The sequence below is a fragment of the Malaclemys terrapin genome, chromosome 4 (assembly GCF_027887155.1).
Source record: "Malaclemys terrapin pileata isolate rMalTer1 chromosome 4, rMalTer1.hap1, whole genome shotgun sequence".
NCBI classification, from domain to species: Eukaryota; Metazoa; Chordata; order Testudines; family Emydidae; genus Malaclemys; species Malaclemys terrapin.
The window spans coordinates 755,224-771,401 of NC_071508.1; the positions used below are offsets into that span (position 1 = coordinate 755,224).

Here is a 16,178-nt window from a genome sequence, read left to right on the forward strand (position 1 = left end):
AGTTTATGCAGGGTAAACTCATAAATTGTTCCCCCTCTATAACACTGATAGAGAGATATGCACAGTTGTTTGCTCCCCCAGGTATTAATACATACTCTGAGTTAATTAATAAGTAAAAAGTGATTTTATTGAATACAGAAAGTAGGATTTGTGGTTCCAAGTAGTAACAGACAGAACAAAGCAAGTCACCAAGCAAAATAAAATAAAACGGGCAAATTATGTCTAATCAAACTGAATACAGATAATCTCACCCTCAGAGATGCTTCAGCAAGTTTTTCTCAGACTGGACACCTTCCAGGCCTGGGCACAATTCTACCTCCTGGTACAGCTCTTGTTCCAGCTCAGGTGATAGCTAGGGGATTCTTCATGATGGCTCCTCTCCCCTCCTTTTGTTTAGTTCCACCCCTTTATATATCTTTTGCATAAGGCGAGAACTCTTTGTCCCTCTGGGTTTCCACCTCCCCCCCACTCGAAAAGCACCAGGTTAAAGATGGATTCCAGTTCATGTGACATGATCACATGTCACTGTAAGACCCCAAGCCTTCATTCCGCCCATCCTGACTCACGGGAAGGCTTGCCTGCAAACACAGCCATCCACAGTCAATTGTCCTGGTTGATGGGAGCCATTAAGATTCCAAACCACCATTAATGGCCCACACTTTGCAATAGGCCCTCAGAGTTATATTTCATATTCCTAGCTTCAGATACAAGAGTGGGTACATTTATACAACTAGGATGATCACACTCAGTAGATTATAAGCTTTGTAATGATACCTTACAAGAGACCTTTTGCATGAAGCATATCCCAGTTACATTATATTCACTCATTACCATATTTTTATAAAACCACATAGACTGCACAACGTCACAGCTGGAGCGCCGGATGCCACAGGACAAGGGGGGCACGGGAGGCACAGACAGCGCTGCGGGAACGGAGAGCCAGGGTGCTGCAGGCAGCGGTGGGATCCTCCTATCTGCTCCACAAGGAGATCACCTCCCGAGCCTGCTGGAACCTCTGACGCAGGGGGTCCCAGATCCGCTCCGTCGCCTGCTCCATCACCTGCTCCACCATCTTTGCGCCGGCCATGGTGGGAGAGCAGAGTTAGTGCCCAGAGGGAGAGACGTGGGTCACAGCTCGGGGCCCCGTCTCCACAGGGGCCAGGCCCCTCGGCTGTCTAGGGCTGGTTACAGGTGCTGATGCCAGCACAGGGCGTCTCCCTGGACAAGGTGCAGGGAACAACCCCCTGGGGGTCGCTTCTCCCCATGTGTGAGGGTGACACACACACACCCCTGTCACTGGGGCAGGCCCTGTTTTTCCTGTGCCGTCCCGGGAATGTCTCTCAGGACACCCAAATTGTCCCGGCTCTTTGCCCCGCTCTGGAGCGTCTGGCCCCACAAGCGCCCGGCCAGGACGAGGCTGCACGGAGCGAAACGGGCTCTGGGCCGTCCCTGGGAACGAGGGGTGAGGGGAGGACGTGTCAGACCCAGCGCAGACAGGGCCAGAAGGATCCGTGTTAGCCGGGGGAGCGATGCTGGGGCCAATGCTGGGCACTCAGTTGGCAAACTCAGCCCTCACCTTCCTCGGCTGGCTGCTGGTGTCGCAGTAGAGCCAGCCCCCCATGGCCATGGCCAGCAGCAGTGACGCTCGCAGCACCCACAGCAGGACCCTGAGCCCCATCTCCAGCCCGCCAGCTGTTGGGGACACACAGATCAGAGAGACCTCTCGGTCGCTGCCCTCCCTGCTCCCCCCGGGATCCCACCAAGCCCAGCGACTGCCAATCCCCCGGGGACCCCAGCACCCACCGATTCCCGGTTCTCCTGCCCCCGACCCCAGCTCCTGGGGTATCACACGGACACACTCGGACCCCCCAGGGACCTGCCTGCCCCGGTGGGAGCCACCCCCGGGCTACGTACAGCCCTGGAACAAGGGAAGCTGGAGTTCGGGGACCAGCGCTGCGCCCGACCGAGGGCCGAGGTACGGGGGAGAGGGCAGGGGCTGAGTCGCTCTAGACTGGGGACGTACCGGCCCAGCCCAGGATCGTTCCGTGGGGACGGAGCGGGCAGGACGAGGGGTAATGGGACCGGGGATTCCCAGCTGCAGCCCAGGACCCATCCCCCAGCAGCGCCTGGGCTGTGAGCCCTGAGAACCGACCCCCTGAGAATGACGGAGGGGAACAAGGCTGCGCTGCTGGCTGGATGGGGCGGGCCGTGGTGGGGCTGATACCGCAGTGAGGGGCACCCAGGCCAGGGCGACATGGCGGCCTCACCCCTGAAGGCGATCCGGAAGTCGGCCTGGCGGGACTGGTTCAGCAGGGGGTGCTGTGCCCGGCAGGAGAACAGCGTCCCCAGATCCCGCTCCGTGGGGGTGAATCTGTAGACGGTCACCAGGCTGAAGGTCCCGTCCCGGTGCCCCCGGCGCGCGGCAAAGACGGAGGCGTTTAGCTCCTGCCCGTCCCGGAGCCAGGACACTGCGATGTCCTGGGGGTAAAACCCCCGCACGCAGCACACCAGGGCGCTGTCCTCGTCCCTCTGCACCACGGGGCTGGGCACCTCGACCCGCGGCAGTGCTGGGGGAGACAGAGACGGGGAGTCCAGTAACCTGGGCGGGGGAGGCTTCCAGGGCAGACTCCTGCCTGCCCTGCCCGCTAGCCATCTCCCCAGCCGCACCCTGCCCGCACCCTGCCGACCCCCTGCCCCGGCAGCTGCAGGCGCTGGCCCTGGCCGAGGCTCTGGGGCTGGGGCCGCGCCTGGGCCCCCTGCTCTGCCAGACACACGGCCCCAGCACCCAGGGCAGTGGGAATACGACCTGGGGAGGCCCCTGTGCTCGCGCTCCTACCTGCAACTTGCACCTGGACCGTCCCCTCCCCGTGCTGCCCGGCATAGTGGACGGAGCAGCGGTAGTGGCCCTGGTCGGCCAGCGTGACGCCGGGCAGGAGCAGCGAGGCCTGGGCGTGGCCCTGCTGCTGGGAGAACAGGATGGCGCCCACCCGGGTGGTGATGGGGATGCCGTCCAACTCAGCCACTCGCCTCCCCTGGAAGTACCAGCGGACCAGCAGCATCTCGTCCCTCGCCCCACCGCGCAGGTCCGCGGGGAAGCTGCATTTCAGGAGCATGTCGGAGCCCAGGAGCCCCATCACCGGGGAGGGGTCGGTGGAGACAGGGAACGCGCCGGCTGTGGGGGAAGCACGATACAGATCTGGGGTCCTGGGGGGGAAGGGCCCCATGTCCCATTCCCCCCACAGCCCACCAGCCCCCTGCCCTGGGGCGGGATTGGAGCTGGTGCCCCCCAGAGGGGAAAGGCCCCTGCCCCATCCGCCACCCCCTGAGCCCGCCAGTCCCCTGCCTTAGGGCGGGATTAGAGCCAGCACCCTCCAGAGGGGAAAGGCCCCCGTCCGAGTCCCTGCCCCCCTCCCGCCCCCCAGCCAGCCACCCCCAGCTGTTTTTTCAAATGACCCCCTGTGGTTTTGGGCTCCGGACCCCTCACACCCGGGCATTGGCTGGGGCAGATGGGGGTCAGAGAGGCAGCCCCCCCCGATTCCCCCCATACTCACCGGCACTCCCCAGCCCGAGGAGCAGCGCGATCCCCACGGCCATGGCGGCGAGGCTGGACTGAGCTTCCCCTGCTCGCTGGGGCCGTGGGGCGGGGGCTGGGTCATTCCCCCGCCTGCTTAAAATACACCCGGCAGAGGTGTGTGTGTCTAAGAATAACACACACACACATCCGCGGTGTGCGAACCACAGAGCCCTGCTCGCAGCCAGGAGGTGTCAGGCTGAACGGGGCCCCGAGGCTGCTTTGGGTTACAGCCCCCCAACGAGTGGCCAGGCCCCACACTCTCCCCTCCCCTTTGCAGCCCCACAGAGGGTCGGGCAGTGGACGGTGAGTCAGAACTCCTGGGTCCAGTTCCCACCTCTGCCACCGACGGTCTGTGTGACCTGGGCCAAATCCCTTCCTCCCTCTGCTGTGCACGTCCGGCTCTGGGCAGCCTAAAAGAGCAGGCCAGGGCTGCCTCGGACAGGCCTGTAACGCCCCTCCCCAGCCACAGCAGCTGCTCCTGCCCGGCTGGGTGCAGAGCGCGGCACATGTCAGCCGCCCGGCTCGGTTCCAAGGCTCGCCCAGGCCCCGGGCACCGGGACAGCCGCCAAGGTATCGGCGGGGAGCAGATCGTCCAGGTGCCTGCAGAGGTCCCAGCTGTCGGCGGTGGGAAGCAGCAGGCTGCCTTGGTTTCCCTCTCATCCCTCGCGTGGCACAGCGCCACACGACTCCTCCAGGGACCCCGCTCGCGATGAGCTCCTGGCACGGGCGATGGCTGGGGGTCCGGACGCCCCAGCCACACGCACTCGGGGCTGGGCAGTGGCACCAGGTCAGCCCCTTTGCTCAGGGCCCGCCTGGGACGCAGGCCCCCCGGAATATCGCCAGGTACAGGAAGGCCCCCGGCTGAGTCCCCGACCTGCCCCCCCAGCGCCGGCGGCTGTCGAGGCAGCGGGGGTGGCCCCAGATCTCCTCCAGCAGACGCTTGGCGTCGAGGGCACCGTCCAGCCTGGTGAAGTACGTGTGCAGCTTCTCGCTGGCCTGCGCCTCGCCCGCCCCCACCTCCCACAGGCAGGGCCGCATGGAGATCACCCCGTCCGGCACCGTGCCCGCCAGGACCCCCTCCGCTGGCCCCAGCCCTGCCAGGATCTCCCGGGCCCGTCCCGGGAAGCCCCCCGGGGGGATCTGGCTCATGGCCCGGCACTGTGCCAGGTAGCCCGGGTACCGCCCCATCAGCTGGCGGAAGTCGTCCTTGAGGAACTGCACCAGCTCATCTGCCGGCGCCCCCCGGTGGCGGAAGTGGGCAGCGATGCCGCGCAGCGCCGCCTCCATGTCCTCGGCGGGCTCCCCCGGCCGGCTGCCCCGCTGGGCGTAGGTCACCAGGAAGACGATGCTGACCGGGCCGTTCCTGAAGTGTGAGACGTTGAGGCAGCGGGGGTGGGTGCCACAGAACCGGTCCAGCAGGTGCCTCATGGTGCAGAGCCCGGCCCCTGGCCCCGGCCGGCAGTAGTAGGTCCAGGTTTTCTCGTAGCCAGCTGCCCTGCGCTGCCAGGCCTGGCACCACGGCCTGGCCTCCCAGAGATAGTGCGTCAGCGCCCGGGTGCAGCCGATGTAGAACCAGCAGCCGGGGTCCCCGGAGACCTCCTGGAGCCGGGCCTCCAGCTCGCTGGGGGACACCGCCTGCATCCGCCGGCACAGAGTGAACCGGGCGTGGAAACCGTGAACTGCGGCCAGGAACTCCTGGGCCAGCTTCCCCCGCAGGGCCACGGCAGGGGTCCCCGCGGGGCCGGCAGCCTCCAGCGCCCCCCTGATGGCCAGCAGATCCGCGTTCAGGGTTCGCAGCTCCTCCGCCATCGCCGCGCACGGCTGCCACTCCCTCCCCGGGATGGTGCCCTGAGGGCGGACGCAGAGAGCAGGGTCAGTGCCCACAGCCTGATCCAACCCCCTGGACCCAGCCGGACACGGAGCGGGCCGAGGCTAATGGAGACGGCTTCTGGGGGAGGTTCCCAGCGATCGCCCCCTGCGTTTGCTCTGGCCTGCCCCACATCCCACCTCGGAGCAGGCCACAGGGGATAGACAAGCCTCCCTAATGCACTGCGGGACAGGGGGAGTGCTGCTATCCCTGCTGCACAGATGGGGAAACTGAGGCAGGGAAATTAGCCCAACGTGATGCAGCAAATCACTGGAAGACTGAGGATAGAACCCAGGAGTCCTGGCTCCCAGGCCCGCCCCCGCTCTAACCACCGGCACCACATTCCCTTCCAGAGCCGGGCAGGGAACCCAGGAGTCCTGGCTCCCAGCTCCCTCTGCTCAGCCTCTAACCCACCAGCCCCCACTCCCCGCCCAGACCCAGGGAGAGAACCCAGTAGTCCTGGCTTCCAGCCCCCTTGCTCTAACCCCCAGCCCCGGGCAGGGAACCCAGGCGTCCGGGCTCCTTTCTCTGCTTTAGCCCCAGACTCTAGTTTCTGCGCAGCCAGAAGCGCCTCAGCCCCTGAGCGCAGGGACCCCCCCGCCCCCCAGTACTGAGCCCCCCCCCGGACCCGCTGCTCGCCCCGTCACTGACCTGGGGGGGCTGTGAGCCGGGGGAGCTGCAGGGCCGAGCTGCCCCCGCTCCCCCCCCCCCCCCCCGCACAGGGCACAGCGAAAGCGAAAGCTGGAGAATTGCGCAATGTTTGCGCCTCGCCTCGCCGCTGGCAGCTCCAGCCCCGCCCGGGCCCCGGGGGGGGCACCTCGGAGCCATTGGCAGTGACCCCCCCCGGCCCCGCGTAGCCCCCACGCCCCGCAGCAGCCACGGCCGCCCCCCCCCCATCTCCCCCCTTCCCTCCGGCGTGTGACCGGCAGCAGCGCCTCCGGGCAGGGCTGTGTCCGCTCCCGGCGGGGGGGCACCTCTGGGGGGGGCGGGGCACACGGGGACCCTTCGACCGTCGCTGGAAGGTGGGGTCGGGCCGTCTGGCTGAATGTGACCCCCGGGAAAACCCCACACCCGCTGCAGCGCTGCCCTCGGCTGGCTCCACGTCCACCCAGGGGGGGTCCTGAGCCGTGGGGACGGGGCCAGCACGGCAACCCCTGGGGCACCAACCTCCTCGGGGACCCCACGGAGACCCCCCCCCCCGCTCTCCCAGGCCTGCTCTATCCACGCCCTTGTCTGTCGGCCCCCTCCCAGCCGGGTATGGGGCAGCAGCTCCCCGTGGTCGGTGCGGGGTTCGTCCCTCCCTGAGGGCTCCTGCAGGTGGCACTGCCCAGGGCAGGGTGCAAAGGGGGGGTGCAAAGAGGTGCATTCGGGGAGCTGTTCCCAGGGACCAGACGGGGTGTCCCCTGAGGCCCAGTGCAGTCAGCCTGCAGGGGACATGTGGGTAACCAGAGACACCCCCGTGTCCGTGGGGTGTGCGGCATTTCCTCCCCCTGCGCTGTGGGGCTAAGCACACGCTGGCTGCCCGGGCACCACCGCCCCGTACGCGTTGGCTACAGCTCTCAGCAACTGCTCGGCCATGCCCGGCCTGCACCCGGCGTACCCGCCTCTGCTCACCCCGACCCACCGCCCGGCACCTCCTTCCCTAGCGGGGGGGGGGGGGGCGGTGCCGCCGGGGGGCTCTGCGCCAGGCAGACCCAGCGTGGGCTTGAGGGCAGCCCAAAGCCTGCCCACCCTGGCAGGGGGCCACCCTGGGACGGGGCCCAGCAGGGAATCGGGGTGTGGGGGGCTGTCACGGGCCCTGCACCCCCGGCTTCCTGCGATTCCCCGTGACTTTCAGCCAGTCAGTAAAGGGGAAGGTTTATTGGAGAACAGGAACACAGTCTACAGCAGAGCTTGTAGATACAACCAGGACCCCTCAGTCAAGTCCTTTTGGGGAGCGCAGGGAGCTTAGACCCCAGCTTGGGGTTCCCTGCATTGCACCTCCCAGCCCCAAACTGAAAACTCCCAAATCCCTCCAGCAGCTTCTCCCCCCTCCCCTCTGCTCCTCCTCTCCTTTGTTCTGTCTCCCGGGCAGAAGGTGTCACTCCCCCCCCCCCCCCTCCTGGCTCAGGTTACAGCTCAGGTAGGTCAATGTAACTCCCAGGTCAAATCCGCCCTGCTCCCTGCTCCGTCACAGGGGGTGAAGCCCAGGGCAAATGACAGGGGGGAGAAGGATCGGCCCCAGTCCATACACCCCCCACAGGGGCCGGAGCCACCGGGGATAGGGACACGCGGCCGCCGACTGGCAGCAGGACACGGAGCGTGACGAGCGTTTTATTCCTTATCCGCGCGCTGCAGCTGGCACCACGCTGGGAGCTGATCACACACCATGCAGCCCCCTCCCAACACGCCGAACAACAGCCCCCCATGGATGCCCCCCACCCCCGCTGTCCCCGCCCAGCTCGCTACCCGGGGTCTCCCAGCGGCACAGCCACAGTGCAGGCAGATAGACCCCCCCATGGGCGTCCAGCCGTCAGCCCCTGACCCTGCCAGCCTCCCCCATCTGACATCCGGCCCCAGGCGTCCCCAGCAGCTCGAGACATCCCAGAGCCCCTTAGGGGAGACGGGGCCTGTGTCCCCATGTGCGCGCAGGATCCCGGCCCCCTGGATTTGCGGTCACACCCTGCGGAAGCGAAGCCGTTGCTGTGATGTGGGTGTCCCCGTCCATCCCCGGGGATCCCAGGGTGTGTGCGGGAGCTGTGTCCGGGGACGCTGCGAGCCCAGCGGGCGCTGGGCGGACGACCGAGGGCTCACGCCTGTGCCGTCTGGTTGGCGCTCTCAGCCTGTGCCCGGGGTGGGCTCTCCTCGGCCTCCGGGCTGCCCAGACACTCCTTCACCTCGGCAGCCAGCCGGGCCAGGTGCCGCTGGAGCTCGCTGGCCGAGCGGACGCAGCCCCCGATCACCTCCTCCAGCTGCTGCAGCCGTGGGGTGCCCCCGCCCAGGGGGCAGGTGTTGGGGGGCACCGTCGGGTCTGCAACAACAGCACGGCACCGTGTCAGGGTCACTGCAGGGTCCCAGCCCCTCGGCAGCCTGCCCCACTCCAGCCACAGCCTCACCCCGCGGGGCGGTGATGGGGAGCGCGGCGGGGTACTGGCAAGGCAGGTGGGTGCAGGCAGTATGAGGAGTGGGGTGGGGCGGTGCCCCCCAGGAGGGGGCGCTGTGGGGGCAGGAGAACTGGCTATGCGGGCGGGTGCGGGTGCCCGGGGGGGGCGGTGGACAGGCCATGCGGGCGGGTGCGGGTGCCCGGGGGGGGGGACAGGCCGTGCGGGCGGGTCGGTGCCCCCCAGCAGGGGGCGCTGGTGCTGCTTTGCCCCCACCCCCGTGCTCACCTGCCACGCGCAGGGTGAGGCTGCCCTGGGCCTGGTCGGGCGGGTAGAGGATGTAGCAGGTCCACTCCCCGCTGTCGCTGGCGGTGACGCGCTGCAGCACCAGCGAGACGTTCCCGTTCCTCACCTCGTCCTCGGCCAGGCTGAGTCCCGCCCGCGCCGCCCGCACCGCCCCGGCGAACTCCAGCACCGTGCGCCCCTCGTGCCGCCAGCGCACCTGCAGCTGCTCCAGCTCCAGGGGCGGGTAGTCGGCCCCGACGAGGCACTCCAGCACCACGCGCTGCCCGGGGCGCGCCCGCACCGGCGAGGGGCCCACCGACACCTGCAGCCAGGCCGCTGCGGGGAGAGGGGCAGGGTCACCCCCGCCGGGGCTGGTCTGCCATGGGCCCGCCCGCTGCACTGCCAGCCAGGCGCCCGTCCCTCCCAGCATCCTCTGGGGCGTGTCCGTTCTCCCCCAGCATCCTCTGGGGCGGGGGGCGCCCCATTCTCTCCCAGCATCCTCTGGGGTGTGTCCATTCTCCCCCAGCATCCTCTGGGGCGGGGGGCGCCCCATTCTCTCCCAGGATCCTCTGGGGCGGGGGGACCCCTCCTGGGCTGGGGTTGCCTCTGCTCCCTGCAGGACAGTTCCTGCTGCTCCCAAACCTTTGGATGGGCCTTGAATCTCTCCAGGCCAGGTCGTTCTCCAGCCCCCTGGCCCTGCCCCCCAGCTCTGTTGGGGTCCCCACACCCTGCCCTGGGGTGATGGGGGGAACTGCCTGGCCCTCCCTCTTTGGGGAAGCAGGGGCAGTTCTCATCTCCCCGCTGCGCTGGCTCCTGCCCCCCTTGCCCTCACTGCCTGTCTTGGGCAGATTCAGGGGGAACCCCCAGGGCAGTGGGGGGCCCCGTCTTGGGGAGGTCACAGGGGAACCCCGGGGCAGTGAGGTGCCCTGTCTTGGGGAGATCCCGGGGCAGCGAGGGGCCAGTCTCGGGGAGACCCAGGGGAACCCCAGGGCAGTGAGGGGCCAGTCTCAGGGAGATCCCGGGGCAGTGAGGGGCCGGTCTTGGGGAGACCCAGGGGGGCCTGCGGCGGGACAGGCCCCATACTCACCAGCTGCCACGCAGCACAGGGCCAGCACGGCCCCGCGCAGACACATCTCTGGGGGTGCGCGCAGGGGGGCAGGAGGCATCGTCACTGCACCGGAGTGCCAGGGCCGTGCTGATAAAGGGCCAGCCGTGTGGCAGGGCCCCGATAAGCCCCGAATGTGGCCAGCAGCCCCCTGATTGGCTGGGACGTCCCGTCCCATTCCCCCAGGCACGTCGGCGCCTTCTGCCAGGGTTGTTTTTATCCTGAGGCAACCGGTGACCTTGTGGGGCCGGGACCCAGGGACCCCCAGGACCCCCATGTAGGGCTGTCCCAGCCGGGCCTGCGGAGGCGGGTCCCTGCCCCAGCCCTGCTCTGTGTCGGCGCGGGGACCCCAGCCCAGGGGTGTGTGACCCCCCACCCGGCTCTGGGCTCCGCTCCCCTCGGGTCATAGTCGCCCCTTCCCGGGGGCAGCGCTGCCCGAGCCCGGCCAGGCCTCAGCCAATGCCCCGGCCACGGGACACCCTCTCCTCCCTCCCGGGCAGCGTCCCAGCAGGGAGAGGGGCCGGACCCTGCACCCCCTGGGATGGGGCAACCCCCGTTCCCCTCCAGGGGGGCCTGTCCCACCACCCCAGGCGCAGAGAGTGTGGGGCGGGGATGGGGGCCCAGCTGCGGGGTTCACCCCCACCCCCCCGCATTGCAGACAAGGACACAGATCGTGCATCACCAGCAGCTTTATTCAGACAACAGCTCACAACCTGTGTCCCAGTGCTGCCCCATGGGGCCACCCGAAAGCTGAACCCCCTTCCCACCCCATCCCCCCAATACACAACCCCCACCCTGCCCCAATGCACAGCGCCCCACAGCATCCCCCCAATGCACAGCCCCCCACAGCATCCCCCCAATTCACAGCCCCCGTCCTGCCCCAATGCATAGCCCCCTGCTACATCCCCCCAATGCACAGCCCCCACACACAGCATCCCCCCACTACACAACCCACGCCCTGCCCCAATGCACAGCCCCCCCACAGCATCCCCCCAATGCACAGCCCCCCACACACAGCCCCCTGCCACATCCCCCCACATGCAGCACCAAGCAAAACCCCCTGCCCCTCCCCCATGTGCAGCCCCCACCCCCTCTGCCCCCCCCAGCCCCAATCCTGTTCCAGCAGCTCCCTGGTACATTCCCTCCGCGATGCCTCCCCTGCCGCTCTCTGCATATCCCCCCCCCCAGCTGGCCCCATAGATGCCCCACAGCGCCGAGATCAGCCCCTCCCCCCCCGCGCAGCCCGGGCGCCCCCTGGGGTCAGGGCCGGGCTCAGGCCTTCCCCCCACCCCCGGCGCCCGCCGCCTCCAGCGTGCGGCTGATGTGCTGCAGGAGGGTCAGTGCCTGGTCCAGCTTCTCCAGCACCAGGGGGTCGGGGTCGGGGGCGCAGGCGTGAGGGGCCACGGCCTCCGGCTCCTCCGCGGGCGGCTTCGCGGGGTCTGCGGGGCACAAACCGGGGACACCCGTCACCACGACCGGCGCACGCCTGCCCCTGCCGCCCCGCCGCCTCCACCACAGGGGCAGCAACTGCGGCTGCTGCTGCCCCGGCCTCGCCCAGCAGGGGGCGGTGTGTGGGGGGGAGCGCCCAGCTACTCCCGCTCCTGCCTCACCCAGCAGGGGGCGCTGTGGGGGGAGCTCTCAGCTACTCCCTGTGACGAACTGGGCCTGTTCTCACGGTGGTCTGTGAATGCTGACAGGGGAGTGTTCTGGGATAGTCTGCATTGCAGGATGGGATCTGCCCGAGGGCGCATACCTGAGTGTGTAACATGAGAACCCAGGAAGGGGTTGAAGGGGAGGCGACTCCTTAGCCCAGGAAACTGAACAAAGGCTGTGGGAGGGGTCGCTGAAGGCAGAGTGCTGGAAGCAGGCAGGGAGAGAGGGCTGGGGGACAGAAATGGCTCTGACCTCCCAAGGGGGGCTGGGCTGGAATGCCCGGGGACCCCAAGATGGACCTAACTGAGGGGGTCCCTGTTGTCTGTGCCTGCAAGACCTGTCTTGGACTGTATTCCTGTCATCCAAATAAACCTTCTGCTTTACTGGCTGGCTGAGAGTCATGGTGAATCGCAGGAAGCCGGGGGTGCAGGGCCCTGAGTTCCCCAATACTCTGTGACAACTGGTGGCAGCGGCGGGATCTACTGCACCCCGTGGACGGCGCTTCCTGCAGTAAGTAACTGGGGAGCAGTAAAACGAAGGGGGATTGACGGGGACCAGGCGTGCTGAAGAGTAAGAGAGAGACGGTTATTACCCCTGGGAGTGTGTGACCAGCGAGAAGGACTTTTGCAGTAACAGGGTCCCCCGGGGGGATCGCAGCGAGTGGTCCCAGGGGCGGAGGAGTCTGCAGCTCGACCCTGGCAGAGAGGTGGTGACCTCGAGAAGGGCTGGCACACTAGGGGGCCCCCTGGGAACTGTGGGGAGCTGTGAGCACACAGGCCGGTGAGTGGCCAGCAGGAAGATGTATGCCAAGCGGCTTAAGAGCGACCTGGTGGAGCTATGCAAGCAGAGGCGGCTGCGCATTGGGAGGCTCACCAAAGAACAGCTCATTGCCCAGCTGGAGGCGGAAGATCGCGCGAATGAACTGATCCCTGTGTCTCAGGGAAGCAGCCTGGCAAATGCAGCGCAGGCACCAGTGTCTGTCCCAGCTGGGAGTGGTCAGCCGGCTGCTGAGGGCTTCCCGAGACCCCTCCTTCCTATGCCTAGGAGAAGGGTGGGGAGGAGCCCAGCAAATACCGAAGGCGCCGTGAACCCCCCGGCCAGCAGGGGGTCCCCCCGGCGAAGCTCGCCGGCCAGCAGAGGATCCTCCCGGCGGCGTTCGGCATCCGGGGAGCGGAATTGGCTGGAATGGGAGAAAGAGCTAAAACTGAGAGAGCTGGAGGATCGTGAACAACAGAGACAGCATGAACGGGAGGAGAAAGAGAGACAGCGTCAGCATGAACGGGAGGAGAAAGAGAGACAGCATCAGCGTGAACGGGAGGAGAATGAGAGACAGAGACAGGAGAATGAGAGACAGCGTCAGCATGACCTGGAACTGGCGAGATTGAAGGGCAGCGAACCCCCGGCTGCGGTGAGTGAGGGAGGACCCAGGACTGCACGGAGCTTTGATAAGTGCATCATGGCCCCATACAAGGAGGGGGAGGACATGGATGACTTCCTGGAGGCCTTTGAGACGGCCTGCGAGCTGCACCGTGTGGACCCCGCGGACAGACTCCGGGTCCTTACCCCCTTACTGGACCCCAAATCCGTGGCATTGTACCGCCAACTGGGAGAGGCAGAGAAAGGGGACTACGAACTATTCAAAAGGGCCCTGCTACGAGAGTTTGGGCTGACTCCTGAGATGTACCGGGAAAGGTTCCGGAGTCAAGATAAAACCCCTGAGATCTCATATCTGCAACTAGCCGCCCGCATGGAAGGATACGCCAGCAAGTGGGCTGGTGGGGCCCAGACGAAGGAGGACCTGATTAAACTGCTGGTACTGGAGCAACTGTATGACCGGTGCCCATCCGACCTGAGGCTGTGGTTGGTGGACAGAAAGCCAGAGAACCCGCGACACGCCGGGCAGCTGGCTGATGAGTTTGTAAAGAGCCGGTCAGGAGATAAAAGGGAGGAGTCCCAAAGGAACAGTCCCACCACAACGCAGAGAGAGAGTCACCATGGGACCTCCCCATGGGAAAATACAGAAAAAACCCATCAGAGGGGAGCATCCGGCATCAGGACCATCCGACCTACTCAAGGGGACCCATGGGACATGGGCTGCTACCACTGTGGCCAAAAGGGCCACATACGGGCCCAGTGCCCTAGGCTCAGGGACAGACTGAGCAGACCGAACCCACAGAGGGTTAACTGGGTAGAGACCCAGCCCGGCGAAAGGCAGCATTCCCAGGGAAGAGGGGCTGGCAGAGTACCACCTGCTAAGGAGGGAGGAGAGCTCCAGGCCAGCTCCTCTAGGGGGCTGGATGCTCCAGACTCAGGGTTTTTGGTTTATATGGTAGGCGCGGGGCTGTCCCTCCGGAGAGAGTACCTTGTTCCCCTGGAGGTGGATGGGAGGAAGGTCAATGGATACTGGGATACGGGCGCAGAGGTGACGCTGGCCCGGCCCGAGGTGGTGGCCCCAGATCAGGTGGTGCCCAACACCTACCTGACCCTAACGGGGGTAGGTTCGAACTTCCCCGGGTCACTGGCTAAAGTGACCCTGCTCAGTTCGGTCTCGAAGGGGGGAGAGATGTGACGAACTGGGCCTGTTCTCACGGTGGTCTGTGAATGCTGACAGGGGAGTGTTCTGGGATAGTCTGCATTGCAGGATGGGATCTGCCCGAGGGCGCATACCTGAGTGTGTAACATGAGAACCCAGGAAGGGGTTGAAGGGGAGGCGACTCCTTAGCCCAGGAAACTGAACAAAGGCTGTGGGAGGGGTCGCTGAAGGCAGAGTGCTGGAAGCAGGCAGGGAGAGAGGGCTGGGGGACAGAAATGGCTCTGACCTCCCAAGGGGGGCTGGGCTGGAATGCCCGGGGACCCCAAGATGGACCTAACTGAGGGGGTCCCTGTTGTCTGTGCCTGCAAGACCTGTCTTGGACTGTATTCCTGTCATCCAAATAAACCTTCTGCTTTACTGGCTGGCTGAGAGTCATGGTGAATCGCAGGAAGCCGGGGGTGCAGGGCCCTGAGTTCCCCAATACTCTGTGACACTCCCGCCTCGCCCAGCAGGGGGCGCTGTGGGGGGAGCTCTCAGCTACTCCCGCCTCGCCCAGCAGGGGGCGCTGTGGGGGGAGCTCCCAGCTACTCCTGCCTCGCCCAGCAGGGGGCGCTGTGGGGGGAGCTCCCAGCTACTCCCGCTTTGCCCAGCAGGGGGCGCTGTGGGGGGAGCTCCCAGCTACTCCCACTTTGCCCAGCAGGGGGCGCTGTGGGGGGAGTTCCCAGGTACTCCCGCTCCCGCCTCGCCCAGCAGGGGGCGCTGTGGGGAGTGGGCGGGGCGCTGGCTGTGGGGGCAGGGCCCAACTACTCCAGCCTCGCCCAGCAGGGAGCGCTGTGGGGAGTGGGCGGGGCGCTGACTGTGGGGGCAGGGCCCAACTACTCCAGCCTCTCCCAGCCGGGGGCGCTGTGGGCACGGGGTGGGAGCTCTGTTCTGGGGTGGGGGAATGGGACGGGTGCACTGGCTGTGGGTGGGAGCTCCCAGCTCTATGGAGAGCAAGGGGAGTGTTGGCCAGCCTGTGACAGGACCCCATGGCAGGGCCCTATGCATGACCCATAGCACGACCCATGACAGGGCCCGTGGCAGGACCCCATGCCAGGACTGCATGGCAGGGCCCCATGCATGGCCCATAGCAGGACCCATGGCACAATCCCTGGCGGGCCCCATGGCTCGACCATAGCAGGACCCATGCACAACCCATGACATGACCCATAGCAGGCCTCCTGGCGGGCCGGCCGCCTTACCCTCAACTTGGAGGACGACCTGTTTGATGCGCACGTCGGGCGCATAGGTGACGTAGCAGCGGTAGTTGCCGGCACTCTCCGGGGTCACCTTGCTGAGGTAGAGCGCAGCGTTGCCGCTCCGCAGCCCCTCCACGTTCAGGTTGGTGCCTGGCCGGCTCCCGCTCACCACGTTGTCGAACTCCACCAGCTGCCCGCCCCGGTGGAACCACTGCACCACCAGCTGGCTCAGGTCCACGGGCGGCCGCGCCACGGAGAACTGGCACTTCAGCACCACGTCGTCCCCCACCTTGGCTCGCACCGGGGAGGCGTCCGTCTCCACCGCCAGCTTGCCGGCTGCACGGGCACAGACAGCAGGGGAGGGTCAGCGGCCGGGGAGGGGGTGACGCGGAGACCGGCTTAGCCCAGGGGTGACGCTGACAGCCGCTCGGCCAGGAAGCAGCGGCCCCGGTAAAGCCGTAGGGTCCCTGCACCAGCACTGGGGATTGGGATGGAAGCGGGGACAGGGGGGGATTGTCTCTGCCCTGCTCCCTCCAGCTCCCGGCCCAGCCAGCGGGCACTGGTGATGGGGGTCTCCCGGGCCCCCCGATGGAGCCCTCCCCACCCTGCCCAGGGGGTCAGCCCCTCGGGGGCTCTGCCCTGCAGCAGGGGGACGTGTTAGCCCCTCAGGGCGCCCCGTGTCCATGGCGGGTCCCGGCCACTCACCGCAGCCCCCGAGGAGGCCGAGGATGATGAGGAGGGTCAGCGGGGAGCGGCTCATCGTGACGCTGGCGCTGTCTGTGTCTGCTCCGCAGGGCGTCAGGCTCAGACTGGCAGCACCCAGGCCCCCGCTCGGCCAGGGGG

General features: G+C 66.9%; 2 protein-coding genes across 2 annotated transcripts; both read right to left on the reverse strand.

Annotated features, from left to right (window-relative positions):
* Positions 1-600: 600 nt before the first annotated feature.
* LOC128835494 (uncharacterized) lies at positions 601-3,594 on the reverse strand. The gene is made up of 5 exons (XM_054025019.1): positions 3,552-3,594; positions 2,889-3,172; positions 2,268-2,832; positions 1,577-1,692; positions 601-1,072 (listed from the first exon to the last, which is right to left on the reverse strand). Exons 1-5 carry the CDS (start codon positions 3,592-3,594, stop codon positions 971-973), a joined length of 1,110 nt encoding a protein of 369 aa, XP_053880994.1. The 3' UTR covers positions 601-970.
* Positions 3,595-7,863: 4,269 nt separating this feature from the next.
* LOC128836742 (uncharacterized) lies at positions 7,864-9,982 on the reverse strand. Its single transcript, XM_054027289.1, has 3 exons — positions 9,894-9,982; positions 8,810-9,142; positions 7,864-8,451 (listed from the first exon to the last, which is right to left on the reverse strand). Exons 1-3 carry the CDS (start codon positions 9,970-9,972, stop codon positions 8,231-8,233), a joined length of 633 nt encoding a protein of 210 aa, XP_053883264.1. The 5' UTR covers positions 9,973-9,982; the 3' UTR covers positions 7,864-8,230.
* Positions 9,983-16,178: the final 6,196 nt, after the last annotated feature.